The sequence below is a fragment of the Neomonachus schauinslandi genome, chromosome 9, assembly GCF_002201575.2.
Source record: "Neomonachus schauinslandi chromosome 9, ASM220157v2, whole genome shotgun sequence".
Classification (NCBI taxonomy): Eukaryota; Metazoa; Chordata; class Mammalia; order Carnivora; family Phocidae; genus Neomonachus; species Neomonachus schauinslandi.
In genome coordinates this window covers 109,533,039-109,558,094 of record NC_058411.1, presented here as the reverse complement: position 1 = coordinate 109,558,094, position 25,056 = coordinate 109,533,039, and the positions used below count along the sequence as shown (strand labels likewise).

The 25,056-nt window shown below is 36.7% G+C and overlaps 1 protein-coding gene across 1 annotated transcript in view; it reads left to right on the top strand.

Annotated features, from left to right (window-relative positions):
- Nucleotides 1-25,056, top strand: part of MYO9A (myosin IXA) — a 245,325-nt gene that overhangs the window by 198,197 nt on the left and 22,072 nt on the right. The window contains exons 34-38 of the mRNA XM_044917756.1: nucleotides 4,149-4,341; nucleotides 6,036-6,164; nucleotides 6,965-7,070; nucleotides 7,836-7,967; nucleotides 8,704-8,827. Coding sequence (XP_044773691.1) covers nucleotides 4,149-4,341; nucleotides 6,036-6,164; nucleotides 6,965-7,070; nucleotides 7,836-7,967; nucleotides 8,704-8,827 — 684 coding nt within the window. The remainder of the gene's footprint in view (nucleotides 1-4,148; nucleotides 4,342-6,035; nucleotides 6,165-6,964; nucleotides 7,071-7,835; nucleotides 7,968-8,703; nucleotides 8,828-25,056) is intronic.

The window sequence follows — 25,056 nt, the reverse complement described above, 5'->3', positions numbered from 1 at the left end:
TCAGCAGTACCACTCCAAGATACATACCCAACAAATATACACAGATGTTTGTGCCAAAAGACAAATAAAAGAACATTCATATCAGCACTGAGATATCCCGAAACTAGAAGAAACCTAAATGTCCCTCAACAGTAGAATGTATAAATAAATTATGGTATACAGTTGACTCTTGAAAAACATTCCCCCTGCACAGTGGACAATCTGTGTATAGCTTTTGACTCCCCCATAACTTAACTACTTATAGCCTACTGTTGTTAACACATATTTTGTAAGTTATATGTATTATATACTGTATTCTTACAATAAAGTAAGTTAGAGAAAAGAAAATGTTATTAAGAGAATTATAAGGAAAGAAAATACATTTGCAGGGCTTTATTTAGTTTTAAAGCTTTTATTTATTTATTTGAGAGGGAGAGAGTACGAAGTAGGGTGGGGAAGAGCAGAGGGAGAGGGATAAGCAGACTCCCGCTGAGCAGGGAGTCCGACACGGGGCTCCATCCCTGGACCCTGTGATCATGACCTGAGCCAAAGGCAGATGCTTAACCAATTGAGCCACCCCGGTGCCCTGTACTGTATTTATTGGAAAAAAAACCCCACATATTTATAATTGGACCTGCATGGTTCAACCCTTGTTCAAGGGTCAACTATTTATATTATGGAATACTATATGAGCTTAAATTATTTTTACTCACAGACATGATGCTGAAGCCAGAAACAAAAGCACATACCATATTATTTTATTTATATAAAGTTCAAGAATGGATGAAGGTAACTCATGGTCTACATATTATATGATACCATTAATATAATGTTCAAAAGTAGGTAAAACTAATCTATATTGATAGAAGTACATATGCTGATTATTTGTGAAAATACATAGTGGCTGGGATGGTTTTGAAGAGAATTTTATACTGCTGGTTGTATTCTATTTCCTGACTTGGGTCCTGATAACAAGTGTGCATCAACTTTGTCAAAGTCTATCAAACTGTACACTTAAAGTTTGTACACCTTTATGTATGTCATACTTCAATGAATTTTTATTTAAAATACATAAAGTAGTTTGGAGGGAAAATAACTATAAAAACATATTTTTTTGTTTTTTTAAAGATTATTTATTTATTTATTTGACAGAGAGATAGAGTGCACAGTAGGCAGAGCAAGCAGGCAGAGGGAGAAGGAGAAGCAGGCTCTCCGCTGAGCAGGGAGCCCAACAGGGGGCTCGATCCCAGGATGCTGGGACATGACCTGAGCCGAAGGCAGCCACTTAACCAACTGAGCCACCCAGGTGCCCCATATATATTGTTTTTACAAAGAAGACTCAATTAAATTTTTTTCAGTTGAAAATAGTGAAATTAATTTTTCTTAATTTCAAGAAATAGAATTTTTTAGCATGTTTGCTTTAAATTAGTTGGTTTCAAATCAAACGATTAAAATTTTTTTTAATACCCTCAACTATTCTGGGTTTTTTTTGCTTTCACAGATCTTTATTAACATTCCTAATGCTCTGGGGATAGCCATAACATTTAAATAAATAGATTATATATGTGTGTATGTATACATGTTTGTGTCACAGTAATAGCAAGAAGTTGGACTAAAGTTTATTTTAATCATTGCAGTGAGCAGTATTTCTTTAACAGTTTATTGAGTATTTGCCATGTATCAGATACAGTAACATCTGTTACTTAATCTTCATAATAACCCTTTGAGGTAGAAAAGTGATATTTCTATTGCAAATATGAAATTATGTAAATAACCTAATATAGTGACAAGGCAAAATTTTAATTTGCATCCTCTAAATATTTTAAGATTAAGTGTCCTTTCTCTTCTACCTCAGACCTGGAGAAACTTTTCAGAGATATTGCCTAAATATTAAGATAACTTAGCATGCTTCAAAGTAGACATACTGTTAATTCTCTTAAGAATTAAGTGCTGGACTGATATGAGGAATTCTTAATCTCAGGAAGCAAACTGAGGGTTGCTGGAGTGGTGGGGGGTGGGAGGGATGGGGTGGCTGGGTGATGGACATTGGGGAGGGTATGTGCTGTGGTGAGCGCTGTGAATTGTGTAAGACTGATGAATCACAGACCTGTACCTCTGAAACAAATAATACATTATAGTTAAAAAAAAAGTTAAAAAAGAAAAGATAGTAGGAACGGAAAAATGAAGGGGGGAATCGGAGGGGGAGATGAACCATGAGAGACTATGGACTCTGAGAAACTGAGGGTTCTAGAGGGGAGGGGAGTGGGGGGATGGGTTAGCCTGGTGATGGGTATTAAAGAGGGCACGTATTGAATGGAGCACTGGGTGTTAATACACAAACAATGAATCATGGAACACTACATCAAAAACTAATGATGTAATGTATGGTGATTAACATAATAAAATTAAATTAAAAAAAAAAGAATTATGTGCTGGAGGGCACCTGGGTGGCTTATTCAGTTAAGCGTCTGCCTTCGGCTCAGGTCGTGATCCCCAGAGTCCTGGGATCGAGCTCCGAATTGGGCTCCCTGCTCAGCATGGAGTCTGCTTGTCCCTCTCCCTCTGCTCCTCCCCCTGCTTGTTCTCACTCGCTCTCTCAAATAAATAAATAAAATCTTTTTGAACAAAAAGGAACTAAATGCTAGAATGCAGAGTAGATATAGGTGAAAACATACGTGTTCCCTACTTAAAATTTTCTGTTGCCTTTTGTTAGCTGTCAGGACAAGACCCAAAGTCTGTGCCTTAGTACCTGAAGCCCTTTGTAATCTTTCTGCCTAGTGTTTTCTCATTTTTAGTTCAGCCATATCAGATTACTTTGTTTGTTTTGCCCAACTTTGTTCTGTGTTTTCTGTGCCTAAAAGCTTCTTCCCTTTTCTTCTTAAGTACTATTTGCTTTCCAGTAGTTAGGTTAAGCATCAGGTCTTCTCAAGGTCATTAGTTGTTACCCAGCCCAATCCTTCCCAATCTAGTTGTTTTATTTCCATGGTTCCATATTACCTAATAAATCTGTTGTTACTGTTTACTTATCGCCACACATTAACACTACTAGTCTTAGCACTAGTCTTAGGGTAGATACTTTTACTTGATTTTGTTTTCCTGTTACCCTAGCACATAAATGACAAATGTATTAACATAAGACTGGAAGGGGAAATTAGGATCAGTTCAAGCAATATCTTGAATGTTAGACTCAAGAATGTTTGTACCTTATTTTGATATATACTAGTTAACCACTGACGGTTTTTTAGGATACTAAAGTAGATTATATACACTATGCAATATATTAAAAGGGGAGAAAATGGATGTGGGGAAATTCACCAAGAAGCTGTTGGAAATAGTCCAAGTGGGCAGTCATATAGGTTTGAAATAGGGTGGTGGCAATAGAATAGAAAAGAAAAAATAGGGTGTGCTGACTGACCACAAGAACTTGGCACTGATGCGGACTGAAGGAGAGAATGCCTGTTTTGTTAGAAAAGGAGAGTGATGCAAGAGAAGGAAGAGACAAAAAAGATTTACAAAAAAGTTTTCAGTCTCAGAAGTAATACCTGGCATTTTTCTTTTCTGTGAATTACTTCAAATAATCTTCAGGGTAAGTATTTTGCAGTTGCATAAACTATAGTTAGTTTATGATATCAGATACACTATTGAAGTAAATAAGAAAGGGCTCGAACACGAATCATGGGCCAATCTGTGTGTGCCTCTGCCTTTAGCTATGATATCATTGTTCAGTTAAAGGTCCCTAAAGTTTACATGAACATTGACGCATTCTTAAGCATCAGAAATTACTGACAACTCTAATTCATATCAAATCAGACTTTCTAGTAGTACTTGGTACATGTTTAGCATACAAAGTCTATCCCCTTTCTCCCTTGTCCAAATCCCAGCTTTACATGAAGGGCTTTTTAACAGGAAGGGAAACAGTAGCCTGTTGCCACTGCCTTCATTCTCTACCCTATTATATTTTGAGGAGATTCCTAGTGGGAAAGGATTGAAGCTAACGTGTGACTTGATATATATTGTCAATGTTAACCATAATTCCCTTTCCCTCCAACTCTTATAACTGTGCTCATGAAACTTTAGGGAAATAAAAAGTAGTTTCTCATAAATAACTGGTTAAACACATTTAAAGATGTTTGAATGTATTTGGAAACAAAAATTTATCTTCCATTTAGTATGATCCAGAGCTGTCATCTCGACAATTTGGGGTTGAATTGTCCCGTTTGACCAGTGAAGAACGAACTGTTCCTTTAGTGGTGGAAAAGCTCATAAGCTACATTGAAATGCATGGACTGTACACAGAAGGTATTTACCGAAAGTCTGGTTCAACTAATAAAATCAAGGAGCTTCGACAAGGTCTAGATACAGGTAAGATGGTGCTCTCCAAATCAAGACCAGATGGTTTTATTTAAATAGATCATTTCATGCTTTTAAAGTTTTCATTACATGTTAATCTTTTTCTTGCAGCCAGAAGAATGCCATCTTTTCTGTGGTGCTTGTTAATCATTTTGTGGCTTTCTAGAAGTCTTTGTTTTTGTGTGGTCAATTCAGCAAATATATATTGAGTGTATCATTTGTACAAGGCACTGTTAGGTACTTGACACAGCTCTCATTTAAAATCTTAACAATTTGGTAAGATCATGGTATCTGTAATTAACAAAGAAGAAATTTTAGGTTTAGGGAAATTAAATGATGATCTGTTGATGATGTAGAGCAGTGTGCTGATGGTTTTATGCTAATCTTCACAACAGTCCTATGAATTAGGGATTATCATCCCTGTTTACAGAGAAAGAAACTGAGGCTTACAGAGGATCTTGCCCAAAGACTCACCACCAATAAGTGATCCAGCGGGGATTTAACCCTAGATGTTCTGAATTCATAATCTAAACTATTGCCTGTTAGTCTCCATTACTCTGACTTGAAGTGTCTTTCTGATGCATGTTCTCACCTTCTTACATTCATGACATAGTTATTTAAACTGTTAATTAGTGGATTGAACATGTACCTGTGTAGAGCTATAGCCTCAGTCCTAGAATATATATGCAGGAGTTGGACTTTGGTTTCATTGTCAACTTCTACTCTTTACCACTATAGGGAAGGAATAGATTGTTGTTGTTGTTGTTGTTTAAAGATTTTAGTTCTTTATTTGAGAGAGAGAGAGAGAGAGAGCACGAGCAGGGGGAGGGGCAGAGGGAGAAGCAAACTCCCTGCTGAGCAGAACTCCGTGATCACGACCTGAGCAGAAGGCAGAGGCTTAATTGACTGAGCCACCCAGGTGCCCTGAAATAGATTGTTTTGAATCACACTTAGATACAAAGCTTATCTCTGTGTCTCCAAGAACCTACCCACATGCTTTTTCTTTATAGTTTTTTTGTTTGTTTTGGTTTTTTTTTAATGAGCAAATCAGGGAGAGATTAGTCAGTATGGAAATAACAACAGAAAATGCTTGGTAAAACTCAAGCAGGACAACCTGCCTACCAGAAATTCTGTCTACTCCAGGTTAAAGGCAGTTGACAATTGATCTCTTGTACCTTGGGTCAGCACAAGTGAAAAATCATTCATCCTGTATCCTCCCAGTCATTTCATTTGTATAACCTTGCGGAGTTTATAAGTGAAACAGAGTAAGGGTATGTTCATTACATTTCCTATGGTCACTTATTACTGTCCTTTCACCTTTAAAAATGACTTAAAATTAGGGCCTTTTTCCCATCTGCCATCCAAAACATTGCTACTCAAAGTGTGGCTCATAGATCAATCCACAATGTAAGTACGGAAATTGAGAGCAAGCATTTAGAAACATCTGTAATGGTATTTAACAGTTCTTTTATTTTATGTGGTATTTTATTTTACGTATCTGTCAGTCTGCAAGAGATTTGGAAAACAAAAAGCTGTTCCTTTACCAAGGTTGGAAGTGCTATTCCAAAGCATGGAATTAGATCGTAGAAGATATTAGTTTGATTAAGAACATGAAGGCTTCTTTTGGTGCTCATAGTTTCTAAAGTGAATTATTTGAAACTCTTTGCATGTTTTGGCTTTGTTGTCTAACTCTTGTTTCTAAATAGATGCTGAGAGTGTAAACCTGGATGACTATAACATACATGTCATTGCAAGTGTATTCAAACAATGGCTTCGTGATTTGCCCAATCCACTCATGACCTTTGAACTCTATGAGGAATTTCTTCGAGCTATGGGTAAGCACAGACTTCCTGGATTTGAGGGAAGGCCTACACTTGGGAAAGGAATGCTGTCTTCATTATAGATTATTTAGCCATCCTCTAATGGTTTAGTCCATAGAGATCCAAAAGTAAGCTTTTGACAGTCAGTACAGAACTGCTGGTGTACTCTCACCTACTCAAATACTGACTTTTGAGAGAGTCATTAAAATGTCAGTATCCTGAAAGGTTTCTGAGAAAGTCACTTCGTTGCTTCTCACAAAGAGATTTCAAGACTAAGATTATAAATAAATTAAAAGACTAAATAGATTGAAGGGCTGGCTTATATTCATTTACATTGTGAATCTAGGCAAGAACTCTGCTATTTTATGCCAAACCTCCCAGGTGATGGAGTTTAGTTTTTCAGTGCTACAGTTGTGTAGAATGTTGCTGGAGGCCTGCCTAAAAGTATTTAGGCCCTGAGGCATGACTCCTCCAATTTCCATAAGACTGATTTTATAAACTATATGGCAATTAATTAATTTTAATAAGGAATCAGTCTGCCACAAAATGCCTAAAAAACAGGGCATCTCTTTCCCTTTGCTCTAATAAGGATTACTGGGATATAGATTAAAACTCACGGACTATTTAGTGAATATAGAACTCAAGCAAAGGAAGATTAGTGGTAACTGAGCTGCTCTTTTCCTGCCATACAGGTACACCTGCCTCTCTTTAAAATTTTGAGCCAGGTTCCCCTGCTACCTACTATCTGCTCAGGAGGAAGATGTAGCATACGAGAGGGGATATTCAATCTTACTGGCTATCCTTAATCTTTTTAGGCCTTCAGGAGAGGAAAGAAACAATCCGTGGTGTATACTCTGTGATTGACCAGCTCTCCCGAACTCATCTCAATACACTGGAACGCCTCATCTTTCATCTAGTCAGGTAATTTCAAGGAACAAGGGAATGTATAATAGTTTTTCCTGGATTCTTTTCGATAAGTGAAGAACTCCTTCGTTTGGAAAACTGACAGACCTTTTTTTTTCCTGTTTATAAAGCTAATGCCTCAAACAGGTGCTTACAATTCCCTGGAGCAGAAATCCTCAGCTAAGTTGAGCTGCAGAGTAGGGACTTCTCTGCCCTATTTGAGCCATGTAACAATTTCAGCTAATGGTGGCACTGTGTAGCCTAGCCTGTTCTCATTCCTGAACTAGAAAGTAGAAAGGATATGTTTTGACATAACCTAATTCATAGGAGGTGGGTTTAGGTGGGGCTCAAGAACTGAGTATAAATATCTGCAGTGGTTGGGAAGAAAGCCATCTTTATTTTGATTAGATATATCTCTGGTAAATATTACATAAATGTTAGATGAATATCTGATATGACTGTCTGAGAATGCCTTTAAGTCTCTACTCTGCATTCTTCAGACACGTTCATCAGGTGTATGGCAGTGGGTCAGAAATTTCCCTTGATAAGCTATCTGCTGGCCTGTATTGCTTCAAGTATAAGGAACAGAGTGGAAGTGCATTTTCCAGAGGCAAAGGAACAGCTTTGGGAAAAGTCTACAAGTGTCTCCTTTCACCTGATATGAATATCCTTCCAGTACTCTGCGGTTGATGTCATACGTATTCTTTCTCTCGTGTCCTTTGTCTACGTCCTTACTGTTTTCCCTTTTAATCCCCACTTCGCCTGGTTTTTTTTATTCCTTAGGATTGCTCTACAGGAAGAAACGAATCGAATGTCTGCTAATGCTTTGGCGATTGTATTTGCCCCCTGCATTCTTCGATGCCCTGACACCATTGACCCACTACAAAGCGTGCAGGACATCAGTAAGACTACCACGTAAGGCCAGTTACCATCACCTCCACAAGATCCCAGGGACTTCTGAGTCAGTGTAGCCACTTTATCCAGATATCAAACATAGTGAATGATTTCATAAGTTCAGATGTTTTTAAGAAGATTACTAGACACTGTTTGTTGGGTTTTCTTATGCTGAGTATGAAAAATTTCTTTAGGTTCTCTTCAACTGGACATCATTTGTTTTGAAGGGTCGTTTTAAATTTAGCTTTTCCTTAGGAATGTTTATATTCTCTAAAAATATTTTAAAAATTCCATTTTACCAAATTACATATACTTTGTCTCTTCCTGTAATCTAGTCTAACTGGCTCTGAATCCCTTTGGCCATAGTACTTCAGTATTTCTGTATTTCACTTTAGCCTTTTTTTATGGCCCTCTGCTTTCCTTCTAGATTAATTATTCTTAACCTTGGCTACAAAAGGAGCTTTAAAAAAATCCTGGTGTTTGTGTCCTATCCCTAGAGAGTCTAATTTAATTAGTCTGGGGTGTAGCCTGGGCGTTGCAACTTATAATTGCTTCTCAGATGGATACTGAAGTGCAGCCAAAGTTGTGAACCACCATTATATAAATCTTGTCTTAGAGCTCATAAAATAAGGAATGTTGATTTTTCTTTCATCCTCCAAACGTCTGCCACATTTAGCTGAAAAGCAGTGTGGGAGGGCTACAATTTATTTGACTTACTTCAGCTCTTAACGGTTTTCTCTTTTTCCTCCTATTTCAGCTGTGTGGAGCTGATTGTTGTAGAACAGATGAATAAATACAAGGCTCGTCTCAAAGACATCAGTAGCCTGGAATTTGCTGAGAATAAGGCAAAGACCAGGCTGTCACTGATTCGTAGATCAATGGTAAGAAGTCAGATGTGGAGTCCAGGGGAAAATGAGAGCCTTCCTGATGTTTTAAGTGTGCCTTTATGGTGTAAAGAGAGATTATTCTCCAAATCTTTTTTACATGGAACAAGTAAAAAGAAACTACTTTATCTCAGGGTACTATGGATGCCTCATGTTTGATCTTTTAGCCTTCTTTAGTTATATGTACAGAATATATGCAGTTAAATGTGTAGAATTTTTTAAATCAAGTATTTGGATAAAATGTTGGTGGTTCATTAATCTGTCCTGTTTTCTTTTTCTGTCCTTTGTATGAAAATTTAACCTATCCTAACTTTTTCTCTACTTCTTCCGCCATCTGTTCCCACCCTCAGCCATGTCACCTTTGATGTTCCTGGCAGTACTTCTGCGATGTAGAGAACTTAATCATATGCAAGAATGTGATTCATAAGGAAATGGAATTCCATCTATGAGTCTACTATTATCAAATAAAGATTTTTAAGGGTTTATTGTTAGGTTTTGGGAAAAGCCTTGCAAAAATGATCATTTATTTTCTCCATTTGCCCATTTTTCTGTTCAATATCTTCCTTTGTAACCAGTAACAATCAGTTCTTACTGACCAACAATCAGTAGGGTCTGGATAACTGGAAAACTGCTGCATTAAAGTTTAATCATTTGCTACCCCTCCCCTCAACTGTAAAACAAAACTGTAGTAAGGAGACCCAGTCAGATTCCCAGTAAAGCTCTAAAGAGAAGCAAGCTTCCCTGTCATCATGTGCATGCTTTTCCAGGGACCCAGCAATACTTCATCCATATCTTCATGATTTATACTTAGATTAAAATAACTCTGTTTCTTTGTTTAATACTTAAACTGCCTGGCACAGAATAAATCCTAACAAATATGTCAGTTGATTAAATTAGTGAAGGGTCTTCTCTAAGAACAAGCATAAACATAGACTTTTTCAGGCAGTAAAGGTATTAATTGTAGGACACTATTTGAAAATCTTTTCCCTAGAAAATGAAAATAGAAACCCCATTTAAAAGTGAAACCCTTTCTGGTAGTCTGAATTTTCAGGAGCTCAGTTCTTAGAGGCCCAATTTAGAAGAAGAAAGAGAAGAGACCTTTTACTCTAAAGCTACTTTTCAAAGTAGCTAGACACACTGTGCTTTTTTTGTTTTTTTTTTTTTAATTTTTTTTTTAAACTGATGCTGCGGAAGATGGATATATTCAGTCCACTGAAAGATTAAACCTTCTCTTTTAATGGGGCAATGACATGTACATTCTAACCTTCTGCTTTCCTTTTCATGTCCTTCCTAATCCAGAAACCTGTACTAATTGCAGTTAGATTTATGAGCATTACCCGCAATTCAGTCTCGGTATGTATTAATATTGCAATGTGTCACAACCACTTTACATTATTGTCTCTCATCCATCTAGGAGTTGTTCTGCTCTGTCTATCATCCATGCCTGTCCACCCTCCATGTACAGCCCCAGTTCAGGTCCCACTTCCTGACCAGCCTTCACTTGTTTTTTCTCTTACTCTCTTTCTGTAGAACCTTCACTTGTCTTCCTCTGTATCATGCAATTGAACAGTGTCCATTTACAATATACTAGTTTTTGCTCTTTGTCAGATAAGCCACTTAGTGGATTTCTTCTTTGGTTGGATCATTAAAAGGTGAACATTGAAAGCATTGAGGTATCAAATTAATTTCTGCTCAAGAACTTTGTTCTTATCAGTCTCCTTCACTTCATTACTTGAAATACCTGTTACTACTTTTAGCATCCTCCATCATTAGTAATGCTTATTTGTCCATTCATATCTGTGACTTTGATGGTGACTTCCCAAACATAGAAGTGTATAGCTCTTATCTGCTTACCATTTTTCAGAAAGAACAGCAAATTGTAGTGAGAAAATTGATAGACTGGTTCTAGACTTAAATATCATAGTAATAGAGCTCATACCAGGATTTCATTTATTATATAAAAAAAGGAATGGAGAGATGGAAAGCTGAGAACACCAGTATATATGGAAACTAATTTCAGAGGCTATCCATCTGTGGGTAACCAGTTCATTCAGGATCCCAATATAAACACAGATTAGTTTTGCTTTTTACCTAGTAACTGCCTGCCAACTCTACCATGTCTGACTCCCCTTTCTGATTGGATGTCAATCGCCTTCGCAGCATCTTGTCACTATTCTGCAATGTTTAAACACTCTAGTTTCATGCCAGTATTTAAGAATTAGTTCTCTTTGTATTATAACTTGAGTCACAGAATTGATTCAGTACTCTTATCACTTTTTCCTAGGACAGAATAGACCTTAATCTGGGGCTAAAAACTTTAGGGGTGGGTGAGTAGGTTCTTTTTGTCACACACGTCTGCCCTCCCTTTTTCTTGTCATTTTTATTCCTGGTGTTGAAACTAGGAGGAGTGATAGTGGAGGCAGAATTCTACATGCTATCCCACTGTTGAGGTAGCAGTCAGTCCTCTTTCTTGGTTGTTCAACACTGCTGTAGTGTCAGTAGCCTAAATGTAGGTGAGTGGTAGTTTCCATTTACCCTGCTAAAAGTGAGGTCAGTCCTGTCCCATTTTATAGGCATTGGCAATCCCTTGGAAGATTTGGTTACATCTTTGGACTAAACCTTTTAATGGCATTCACACCATGGGACTCTGATATGTATGTCTTTTTTTGCCTCAAGACTTTACAATCAAATCTACCTCCCGGGGCACCTGGGTGGCTCAGTTGGTTAAGCGACTGCCTTCAGCTCAGGTCGTGATCCTGGAGTCCCGGGATCAAGTCCCGCATCGGGCTCCCTGCTCGGCAGGGAGTCTGCTTCTCCCTCTGACCCTCCCCACCTCATGCTCTCTCTCTCTCTCATTCTCTCTCTCAAATAAATAAATAAAATCCTTAAAAAAAAAAAATCTACCTCCCAGTCCCAATTTTAGGGGAAAGGTTACATTTTTCATACTTCTTGGAACCAGGCCCCAGGAACCAGGCCATAGTCTTGCCTATCTCTCTACCTGACACTTCCCTACCATACTTTCTCCCTATTTCTCTTTTCCCTTATGTATATAACAGAGGGGCAAATCAGTAAGTATTTGCCTATACAGGTAACCAAATACGGGTCTGTCTTTTAGATAACCTCAAACTTTGATTCTTACCCTCTGGATTCAAGTATGACAACTTTTTTCTCCAGAGGAGAAGGGAATATCCTATTTTCATAAACTCTGTGTTCCCCTTAAAGTCCAATAACCTCCTCTTTCTTTTTAGCCTTTTTAGATTCACATTGAGGGGAAAGTGTTATGATCATTGTTACGATAGGAGCTGGTTCAGTAAACTAGTACTTCTCACTAAACCCTGAGAGAATAGGTTGGTACCAACCACAGTTGGCTTCTTAAGCTAAAAGAAGGGGTACTTAATTATCCTCAGCTTTTGGCCTTAGCCACAATTTTAAAACGGGAGGAAAAACTCCACTTAACGTACTGTTGCTTTTGCATTTGCCTGTAGTTAAGGCTGTGGGCTCAGTCTCAAGAACAAGACTTTGTCTAGCACATATATAGTATTTAGTAAGCATCTATGGAATTGAATCTAAGAATTAAATAGAGATAGCAGTGAGTTTTTAGCATATCCACTACAAATAGACTAATCAAAGTCAATAGTGTTAATGTATTCATAGATGAAAAACATTACTATTCCATAATTAAATACAGTAGTGACTTTTCTGAAATGTAGAGTGAAATCCATTTATGAAAATCATGTTGTATTATTGCCAATGTGAAGAGTCATTTGAGTTGAGTGTTGAAAGATGAGTAGTAATCTAAAAAATGGAGGAAAGAAAGAGGGGAAAGATAATTCCAGAGGGAAGGAAGCATGAAATAACAATCTGTGAATAATAACTACCTTGTGTAGCTAGAACTGGGACAGGTAGTGTGAAAGTAGCAGAATAATTTGGAAAAGTAGATGGGAACCAGATGTGCAACATTAAGAATTTTGAATTTGCTGCTTTGAAAGAAAATTTAGGAACTATGGAAAGGTATTTTAAGTAGGGGAGTGTCACCATCAGTGTGTCTTTTGGAAGATAACTGGTAGCATTCTGAAGAACAGATTTGAGATAGGCAAGACTGGCAGTCATATATCAGTTAGGAGGCTCTTGACTCATAAATCACTGAAATAGGTTGAATCCTGATCAATTCATTTTGAAATGATTTTGAAAATACCTGTTCTGCCACCATGCAGAAAGAAGGTCATTAGGTTTATGGAGCATAATCTTTGACTAGATATGATATGCTCATAGTCTCATCCAGTTATGCCTTTCCTGTAACAAATGGTTTTTTATTTCTATATGGTATAATTCTAGGCGTAAATGTTGATTTAGCACTATTTAAGCTAATATAATATGAAGAATACCATTTGAAAGAAATTTTACTAATCTGTAAAACCACAGATTACTCTCTTGAAAGATGTTATACACAAAGGTTTCCATGGCCAAACAAAATTTAGGATATAGTGTATAGCACTTCCAAAACTTTGACCATGGAATGCCTTTCTTCATAACATATCTAGTTGAACAAGCATTCTAAGAAAGGCATTTAAAAAAAAACCAACATTCTCATTTTTTAAACAGTATAAGTTGCTACTTTATTTACTTAGTTTGGAATTTATAAATTGCTCTAAGTCTTTTCAAGATTTTACTGCTGTGCTTAAATGCTTGTGAATTTTGCATGTTGTAAGCTTACTAAAGAACTTACCTGCATGCCTCTGTTAGAAATGAGCATACCTTCAATTCTGTATTAACGTGGATAGGTAGATCTGCGGGGTTAAGCTTTGCAGTTGACTACACCAAAAAGATGCTAGAAATGTCCCTCCAAAAGTTAAGTATTAATAATTGGAAAACCAAGAATCAGTTGAAAAGTGGCAGCTCATCATTAGTTTTTGATGTCACTAATGATGTACTATATGTTGGCTAACTGAACATAAAAAAAAAGCCTGTAAAAATAAATTAATAAATAAATAACAAATAAAGGACACCATCAAGAAAGTGAGAAGAAAATCCACAAAAGCAAAAAAAAAAAAAAGTGGCAGCTCTAAATAGCTCCAAAGGAAAGAGATATTACAAGTGTGGATTTACTTGACTCTAGCATTTCCTTACATTACTGTATGGTATCTAAGTCTATCGTTGACATTCAGGTGACTTAACAAGAATCAGATTCAGAGAGTGAAGATTTTCTCAAATTATAGAAGCATTCTTATTGCTTCTGGTACTGACCAGCAGGTATTTTTGTAGTGTTACCTTTTTTTTTTTTAAGATATAATTGACATCTAACGTTGTGTTAGCTTTAGGCATACAACATAATGATGTGCTGTATGTATATATTGCAAAATGGTTACCACAATAAGTTTAGGTAACATTGCCACACAGAGTTATAATTTTTTTTGTTGTGGTGAGAACTTGTAGTGTTATCTTTGATAACACCACAACCAGAAGAACCCTACTCTTTCTATTTCTCCCTAAGCCCTTTCCAGAGATCATTATAGTATGCAAGAGGTGTTACTTACATCTGCATGCAGTAAATGTGCAAGGCCAATGGCAAGGAGGATTAGGCACAGGACCTTTTTGGGAGAGTAGGCAAAAGGGGAACAGTATTTGTGAAAGAAGCACCTCTTTCAAAGCCTTGGAATATTCTTATTCTCTCAGATGGGAACAAATAAAAAGAAAAATTATGTAGGGAATTCTTATAGATAGAATTGCATAGGAATGGAAGAAGTACAGTAATATCTGGGAAAGGAACTTAACCCTTTTCAGGAAGCCTAACAATTAGGTTTGAAGAAAAAAAAGGCAGAAGGTAGGAAGTGAGAAAATATTAAGGATTACTGTGGTTTGGGGATGATAGGGTTATATGTCAGAGATGAGAAGGTGAAGAGTTTACGAACAGTAGAGTGATCCTGGGAGGTTGTGTGTTTAGAGAATAAAAAGTACAGAATGTTAGATGAAAATGATTGCTGTTGGCTTCCTATGTAATTTTTGCTGCTAGAAGATGTCATGATTTTGACATTGCAGACCCTTTTTTTTTTTTTAAGATTTTATTTATTTATCAGAGAGAGAGAGCATGAGCAGGGGGAGCAGCAGGCCGAGGGAGAAGCAGGCTCCCTGCTGAGCAAGGAGCCCGATGTGGGACTCGTTCCTAGGACCCTGGAATCATGACCTGGGCTGAAGGCAGATGCTTAATTGACAGAGCCACCCAGGCGTCCCATTGCAGAACCTTTTTAAATGGGCTTGGAGATACAACATAACCCCTGCCAGGAATCCACGGTCTGCTACACTTTGGGAACCACTACTCTACAGTACTATAATACTACTACTGGCTCACTGCATTGTACAGAAATGTATGATGTGGATAACTCCTTTTCATGTGCAAGACATAAATACACACAAACACATACTGGTGTGTTTAAAGTACTTACTAATTCTCATTATCTGATGAACCATAATTACAAGCATTAGAATTTTTTTTTTTTAAAGATTTTATTTATTTATTTGAGAGAGAGAATGAGATAGAGAGAGAGCATGAGAGGGGGGAGGGTCAGAGGGAGAAGCAGACTCCCTGCCGAGCAGGGAGCCCGATGCGGGACTCGATCCTGGGACTCCAGGATTATGACCTGAGCCGAAGGCAGTCGCTTAACCAACTGAGCCACCCAGGCACCCAAGCATTAGAATTTTTTAAATCAAGCCTGGTAACGTAATTATAACACCATTCAAAACAACCCATATTCTAGAAAGCCTTGGATATAGGACCTGTCCTTACCAGGAAAGCAGGCTCCTCAGGAAGAGGTCTGATAATCCAATTCCTTGATTCCTATTTTTGTGACTTAACAAGAGACACTATCGTGATCTTCCATCTTGGCCCAAAGTACTATTTTGGGGTAAAATTTCTTCGTGAGGAATCTGAAATTTTTGCTTTAGCTAGTTATATACAGTCCTGTCTAGATGATGCATATTTTCTTCTCCTTATGTATTCAGCCCATGGGCAACCTAGTTGCATATACTTTCCTTGGATCTTCATAAAGTATCATGACTCCCTGGTGAGGGTAGTACATGTTTTTCCCTATATAACCATCAGGTTTTTTAAGGGCGATGCAATCCAGTCCTTTATATAACCACCACAAGTATCTCTATCTTCATTTGTCTTTAACTCTTTGGGCTTACTTTGACTCATAGTGTTGAATTTATTTGTGTCCCACTGATTGTGCCTTGCCAGTCTTTCTCACATCCTTCCTCCATCGTGATCCTTAAAGCATTTTCAGAAGAAATTGAAACTCTCTCATAGGCCTTATTCATTTTAACACTTTGGTATACCTTCTACTCATCTTGTTATCTCTCCAAGCCTTAGGAGAAAATGGAAATGTTGGGCCCAACTGAAGATTACCTCAAAGAGGGTATCTTCATTTAGATCCTCCACAATAAAGCATTTGGTTCCCAATGTTTTTGTTATGGTAAGAAGCCTTTTTACAGACTGGTCTCGCAGAACAGGGAAGCCTAATACAGCATCACAGAATTCTGACCCAAATCAAATAATTAAGGATCTTTGTTTTAGAATATCATTCTTAGAAAAAATAGATAGCAGAATCATATAGACTTTCTCAGATAAAATATGGCAAATTTATACGATTAGATGACTGAATTTGTGGGTATTAGAATGTTCTAAAAGGAAGGGAGGGAGGGATCAGATAGTACTTGTACTGCATGGTGAGAGTACTCAGGAAGAAGTACTAAATTCTGCCTCTGCGTACTGGGAAGGCCTGTAGAAGAGGTGACACATGAGCTAGATCTTAAGGGAGGAGTCTGAACTAACCAGATGAAACTCATGTTGGTACGAAACATACATGGTTTAATTCTGGAAAAAGCTATATAACTAAGAATGCTAGAAACTTGGATATGTATTTACACAGAAGGGAGGCCTTAAGTTAAAACCAAAATAGGCTTTGTTCTGTAGCATACTGAGACATTGTGCACTGTGGGGCCACGAGGTTATGCACAAGGTCTTTTTTTTTTTTTTTTAAGATTTTATTTATTTATTTGCCAGAGAGAGAGGGAGAGTACAAGCAGGAGGAGTGGCAGGCAGAGGGAGAAGCAGGCTCCTTGCTAAGCAAGGAGCCTGATGTGGGACTCGATCCCAGGACCCTGAGATCATGACCTGAGCCAAAGGCAGACGCTTAACCATCTGAGCCACCCAGGCGCCCCGGACTCACAAGGTCTTATACTGTAGATAGTTTAGTACTTAACATAAGTTTTGGTGCTTTAAGTCTTATTTTGTATTTGTGGGAATGAAAGGTAGTGTTAGTTTTATTTTTCAACCATTATATTAAAATTTCCTCCTGGATCTCCTTCAGGTTTCTCAATAATTATTACTAAAGAGTACCCTAAGATTTCAGGGCAGTCTGTTGGAATGGAATGGAAATTTGATTTTTAGCCACAGAATGTCCTCCTTTTTAGGGAATAATTGGTACCAGGAAAAGATTGTTTAAAGTGAATGTGCTTAAATAACATAAATAATGACTGGTCTAATGTGTATATGCAGTAGTTCGTGCTTACCTATGGTTTGCATTTTCTGGGGTTGTTACTCATGGTCAACCATGGTCCAGAAGCAGGTGATCCTCCTTCTGACATACACCAGAAGGTAGTAGTAGCCTAATGCTGCAGTGTCAACATCATTCAACTCCACTTTACCTCAATCACATAGGCATTTTATCATCTCCCATCATCACAAGAAGAAGGAGGAGTACAGTACAATAAGATATTTTGAGAGAGAGAAAGACCACATTCATATAACTTTATTACAGTATATTGTTATAATTGTTGTTGATCACTTATTGTGCCTAATTTATAAACTTCATTATTGTAATGTATGTATGGTAAAAATATAGTATATACAGGGTTCAGTATTATCCATGGTTTAGGCCTCCACTGGTGGCATTGGAATGTATCCCCCACAGATAAGGGGGGACAACAATACGTGTAATTATATATCCACAAAGAGAAAATGTACACTTTTTTGGCTGCCCATGGAATATTCTCAAAATGAGGCCACAACACTTCAGTATCTGGGTAGTAGCCACACAAGTATTTGTTTTATTTTTATTTATTTATTTTTTCTAAAGATTTTATTTATTTATTTGAGAGAGAGAATGAGATAGAGAGCATGAGAGGGGGGAGGGTCAGAGATAGAGGCAGACTCCCTGCTGAGCAGGGAGCCCGACGTGGGACTCGATCCTGGAACTCCAGGATCATGACCTGAGCCGAAGGTAGTCGCTTAACCAACTGAGCCACCCAGGCGCCCAAGTATTTGTTTTATTATCTTTGAAACTATACTTGTAAATTTTGTATTATCTTTAAGTATAAAATATTTCATAATAAAATTTAAATAAAATAATAAGTCTGTGGGAAAAAATCAGGCCACAAGAAAAACCTTAAAGGCAAAGAGGAAATTATTTAGTGATTTAAAAATTACTGTAAAAACACTATCTTGAGTTTCTGGGATATGTAGCTAAAGCAGTGTTTGAAACTTAACAAGAAAAAATAAACTTCTAATCAAGAAGTTAGAATAACAAAATAAACCTGAGGAAAGGAGAAAGAAAGAGTTAATGAAGGTAACAGCATGAAATACATTAGAAACAACAAAAAATGGTGAAACTAATAAAGTTGATTCTCTGACAAATCATTAGCTAATCTAGCTAATCTTTTGCACACAAAAAATTTAAAGGCAGCAGAGTACAGGATGGGCTCTGGACTAGACTTTTGTGTGTAAATCCCAGTGCCAATTTACTAGCTATTTTGTGATGGGCAAGTCATTTAATCTCCATGCCTCAGTTTTCTCATCTATAAATTGGGGTTAATAATACCAAACTCACAGAGTTAAATGAGTTAATATCCCCACTGTTATTTGACGTTGATTAGAGGTACTAGCTACTGCAATTAGATGATGAAAAGGACTCAGAGGTACAAAACTTAAGAGTTATAATTATCACTATTTCTATTCTGTATGTAAGACTCAAGAAAACTAAAAAACAATTTATAGATTTTAAGAGAATTCAGTAGGGTGTCTGGGCACAATTAATAGTTAATAACTTTATTTTTTTTCAAGATTTTATTTATTTGAGAGAAAGAGAATGAGAGAGAGAGAACACATGAGAGGGGGGGAGTGTCAGAGGGAGAAGCAGACTCCCCGCCAAGCAGGGAGCCCGATGTGGGACTCGATCCCAGGACTGCAGGATTATGACCTGAGCCGAAGGCAGTCGCCCAACCAACTGAGCCACCCAGGCACCCCAGTAATTAATAACTTTAATAAATGCAACCAGTTGGATGATATAATGGAAAAAAATGCCCGTTTGTATTTGTGTGTGCATGTGCCTAATTTATAAATTAAACTTTACTATTGTATGTATGGGAAAAAATACAATATATACAGGGTTCATAAAACCAACATAAAATACCAAGAAATACACTTAACAAAGAAATGTGGAAGAAGAAATATGAAAGATAAAAAGACCCCAAGAATTAGAAAAGCAGGCTTTAACAATTGCATTTGGAAAAGAAGACTGAATTTTATAAGGGTGTCAGTTCTTCCTGTTCTATTTCAGTTCTATTATTGTTCTAATACCCAATAGCATGGAAAAGGGGTATCTTCTTAGACTTAAATTTCAGACTTATAAGTCTACCATGGGCTACATTTGGCAACGGAATCACTTAGAAGGATGTGGGACAGGAAGCACAGCATGCCAGCAGACAGCATAAGGTCTTTCTCTTCTGCCAGAGTCCTTGTCGCAGTCCATGCTGCCATACAGCCATCAAGGACTTAGTTATCTTTAGCTTCTTTAGCACCTCACAGCTCAGGTGCAAAAAAAGAGACCCAAATTTAGTGAGTGCAGATCCATTCTGCCTTACAAGTTTCATGCCTCCATGGGAATCAGTGTCTTTTATAAAATTCCATAGACATAGTTTCCAAGGTCCCTGTAAGGAATTTTTCTAATTACAAGACTGCACACTCAGGAAAGTCCAAATATATGGCTTTTGACCAGATATTTATAACTTATTTATCACTGCTTCTTCTCTAGATGAATTTACCAATCAAGGTAATTTTTGCCAGAGGCAGTGTATTTAATAACATCGTTTTCGTGCTACCTTTACCAGGTTTCTAGGGATCCCGCAGCTAGAACATTGACCAAAGATCAAATTTTCATAAACAAGGAAGGAGGCTTATCTTTTTTAAGTTTTCATTTTAATCATCCAGTGCTCATCATGATAAGTGCACTCCTTAACCCCCATCACCTATTTCATCCATTCGCCCCACCCACCTCCCCTCTGGTAACCATCTATAGTTAAGAGTCTGTTTCTTGGTTTGTGTGTATGTCTCTTTTTTTCACCTTTGCCTGGTTTGTTTTGTTTCTTAAATTCCACATGTGAGTGAAATCAGTTGGCATTTGTCTTTCTCTGACTTATTTCATTTAGCATTAAATTCTATAGCTCCATTCAAGTCTTTGCAAATGGCTAGATTTCATTCTTTTAAATGGCTATTCCATTGTATTTATATACCACATCTTCCTTATCCATTCATCAGTCAGTGGATACTTGGACTGATTCCATATCTGGGCTATTGTAAATAATGCTGCTATAAACATAGGGACGCATGTTTCCCTTTGAATTAGTATTTCCGTATTCATTGGGTAAATACCCAGTAATGCGATTGCTGGATCATAGTGTAGTTCTATTTTTAAGTTCTTGAGGAAGCTCCATACTGTCTTCCACAGTGGCTGCACCAGTTTGCATTCCCACCAACACTGCACGAGCGTTTCTTTTGCTCCACATCCTTGCCAACACCTGTTGTTTCTTGTGTTTTTGAGTTTAGCTATACTGACAGGTTTGAGGTAATATCTCATTTGTAGTTTTGATTTGCATTTCCCCGATGATAAGTGATGATGAGCATCTTCTCGTTTATCTGTTGGCCATCTGTTTGTCTTCTTTGAAGAAATGTCTGTTCATGTCTTCTTCCATTTTTTAATTGGATTCTTTGTTTTTGGGGTGTTGAATTGTACTAAATTCTTTTTTTTATTTGTATAAGGTCTGTATATATTTTAGATACTAACCCTTTATCAGATAATGTCATTTGCAAATATCTTCTCCCATTCCATAGGTTGCCTTTTAGTTTTATTGTTTCCTCTACTGTGCAGAAGCTTTTTATTTTGATGAAGTTTCAATAGTTTATTTTTGCTTTTGTTTCCCTTGCCTCAGGAGACATATCTAGGAAGAAGTTACTATGGCTGATGTCAGAGAGGTTGCTGTCTGCTCTCCTCTAGGATTTTTATGGTTTCAGGGCTCACATTTAGGTTTTCAGTCCATTTTGAATTTATTTTTGTGTATGGTGTAAGAAAGCGGTCCAGTTTCATTCTTTTGCATGTTGCAGTCCAGTTTTCCCAACACCATTTGTTGAAGAGACTTTTTCCCACCTGATATTGTTTCCTGCTTTGTTGAAGATTAATTGACCATATAGTTGTGGTTTTTTCTGGATTTTTCTATTCTGTTCTATTGATTTATGTGTTTTTGTGACAGTACCATATGTTTTGATTACTGTAGCTCTGTAATATAACTTGAAGTCCAGAATTGTGATGCCTCCTGATTTTCTTTTCTTTTTCAGGATTGCTTTGGCTATTCAGGGTCTTTTGTGCTTCCATACAAATTTTAGGATTTTTGTTCTAGTTCTGTGAAAAATGCTATTGGTATTTTGGTAGGGATTGCATTAAATGTGTAGATTGCTTTGGGTAGTGTAGACATTTTAACAATATTTGTTCTTAAAATCCATGAGCATGGAATATCTTTCCATTTCTTTGTGTCATCTTCCATTTCTTTCATCAGTGTTTTATAATTTTCATAGTACAAGATCTTTTACATCTTTGGTTAGGTTTATTCTTAGGTATCTTACTATTTTTGGTACAATTATAAATGGGATTGTTTTCTTAATTTCTCTTTCTGCTCCATTATTGATTTATAGAAATACAACAGATTTCTGTACATTGATTTTGTATCTTCTGACTTCACTGAATTTATCAGTTCTAGCAGTTTTTTGGGGGAGTCTTTAGGGTTTTCTATATTTAGTATCATGTCATCTGCAAACAGTGAAAGTTACTTCTTCCTTACCGATTTGGATACCTTTTATATATTTTTGTTGTCTGATTGCTGTGGCTAGGTAGGACGTCCATTACTTCGTTGAATAAAAGTGGTGAGAGTGGACATCCTTCCCTTGTACCTGATCTTAGGGGAAAGGCTCTCAGTTTTTCCCCATTGAGTATGATGTTAGCTGTGGGTTTTTCATATATGGCCTTTCTTATGTTGAGGTGTATACCCGCCAAACCTACTTTGTTGAGGTTTTTTCTCATGAATGGATACGTTGTACTTTGTCAGATGCTTTTTCTGCATCTATGGATATGATCATTTGGTTCTTATCCTTTCTCTTATTGATGTGATTTCTCATGTTGATTGTATTGAACCCCCTTGCAGGGGAATAAATCCCATGTGATCGTGGTGAATGATTTTCTTGATGTATTGTTGGATTTGGTTTGCCCGTATTTTGTGGAGGATTTTTGCATCTGTGTTCATCAGAGAAATTGGCCTGTAGTTCTCTTTCTTAGTGGTGTCTTTATCTGGTTTTGGTATCAGGGTAATGCTGGCCTCATAGAATGAATTTGGAAGTTTTCTTTCCTTTTCTATTTTTTGGAATGGTTTGAGAAGAATAGGTATGAACTATTATTTAAATGTTTGGTAGAATTCGCCTGTGAATTCTGTGAAGTCATCTGGTCCTGGGCATTTGTTTGTTGGGAGTTTTTTTTATTACTGATTCGGTTTCTTTGCTGGTAATCAGTGTGTTCAGATTTTCTATTTCTTCCTGTTTCAGTTTTGGTAGGTTACATGTTTCTAGGAAGTTACCCATTTCTTCTAGGTTGCCCGATTTGTTGGCATATAGTTTTTCATAATTACCTCTCATAATCCTTTGTATTTCTGTGGTGTTGGTTGTTATTTCTCCTCTCTCATTTGTGATTTATTTATTTGAGTCCTTTCTCTTTCTTTTTTCTTGATAAGTCTGGCTAGAGTTTTATCAGGCTTATTGATTTTTTTCAAAGAACCAGCTCCTGGTTTCATCCATCCTATTGTTTTTTTAGTTTCTATATAAATTATTTCTGCTCTAATCTTTATTATTTCCTTCCTTTTGCTTATTTTAGGTTTTGTTTGTTTTTCTTTTTCGGTTAGGTTGTTTGAGATTTTTCTTTTTCTTGCTTCTTGAGATAGGCCTGTATTGCTATAAACTTCCCTCTTAAAACCGCTTTTGGTGCATCCCGAAGGTTTTGAACTGTTTTGTTTTCACTTATATTTGTTGCCATGTACATTTTAATTCTTTTATTTTTTATTCTTATTAATTTTCTTTTATTTCCTGGTTGACCGATTCATTGTTTAGTAGTATGTTATTTAACCTACACATACTTGGTCTTTCCAGATTTTCTCTTAAGGCTGACTTCAGTTTTCTAGCATTGTGGTCAGAAAAGATGCATGGTATGACTTCAGTCTTTTTGAATTTGTTGAGGTTGTCTTTTTTTTTTTTTAAGTTTTTATTTAAATTCCAGTTAGTTAACAGGACAGTGTGATATTAGCTTCAGGTGTACAATACAGTAATTCAGCACCTTCATTTAACAACTGGTACTCATCACAACAAGTACACTTGTTGAGGCTTGTTTTGTGGCTTATATGTGATCTGTTTTGGAGAATGTTCCATGTGCACTTGAATATGTATTCTTCTGTTTTTGTATGGAATATTCTTAATATGTCTGTGCAATCCATTTGTTCCAGTGTGTCATTCAAAGCCATTATTTCCTTGTTGTTTTTCTATTTTAGGTGATCTGTCCATTGATGTAAGTAGGGTGTTAAAGTCCCCAACTATTATTGTATTAGTATCTATTAATTCCTTTATGTTTGCTGTTTGCTGCTTTATGTATTTGGGTGCTCCTATGTTGGCTGCATAAATATTTACAATTGTTTTATCTTCTTTTTGGATTGTCCCCTTTATTATTATATAGTGTCCTTCTTTGTCTCTTATACTGTCTTTGTTTTAAAGTCTATTTTGCTTGTTAGAAGTATTGCTACTTCTTTTGACATCCATTTGTACACTAGATGTTTCTCCATCCCCTCACTTTCAATCTATAGGTATCTTTAGGTCTAAAATGAGTCTCTTGTAGGCAGCATAGAGATGAGCCTTGTTTTTTTTTAATGCATTCCCTCACCTTATGTCTTTTGATTGGAGCATTTAGTCCATTTACATTCAAAGTAATTATTGATAGATAATGTGTATATTGCCATCTTATTAATTGTTTCGTGATTATTTCTGAAGGTTTTCTCTGATCCTTGTCTTTCTCTCTTTCATGATTTGCTGATTTTCTTTGTGATATATTTGGAGTTATTTCTCTTTACTCTTTGCATGTTTATTAGTTGTTTTTTGATTTGTCTTTACCATTAGGTTTGTATATAACCTCTTCTGCATATAAGTTGATGGTCATTAAGTTTGAACCCATTCTTTACTCCTCCCCATGTTTTAGGTATATGGTGTCATATTTTACATCCTTTTATTTTGTGAGTTCCTTGACTGATTTTTTAAAGAAATATTCCTTTTTCTTTGCTTTTGTGTTTCTTGCCTTCTCACTGTCTTTTTTGTCTTTCCTTTCCACTCAGAGCGTCCCCTTTAATATTTCTTGTGGGGCTGGTTTAGTGGTCATGAACTTCTTTAGTTTTTGTTTGTCTGGGAAACTCTTTATCTCTCCTTCTATTCTGAATGATAACCTTGCTGGATAGAGTATTCTTGGCTGCAGGTTTTTCCCATTCAGCACTTTGAATATATTATGCCACTCCTTTCTGGCTTGGAGTTTCTGCTGAAAAAGTCGCTGATAGCCTTAGAGGGGTTTCCTTTGTATGTAACTGTCTTCTTTTGTCTTGATACTTTTAATATTTTTTCTTTATCATTATATTTTGCCATTTTAATTACAATATGTCTTGGTGTGGATCTGCTTTAATTGATTTTGTAGGGGGTTCTCTGTGTTTCCTGGATCTGTATATCTGTTTCCTTCCCCAGATTAGTAAATTTTTCAGCTATTATTTCTTCAAATAAATTGTGTGCCCCCTTTTCTCTCTTTTCTTTCTCTGGGACTCCGGAAGTTATT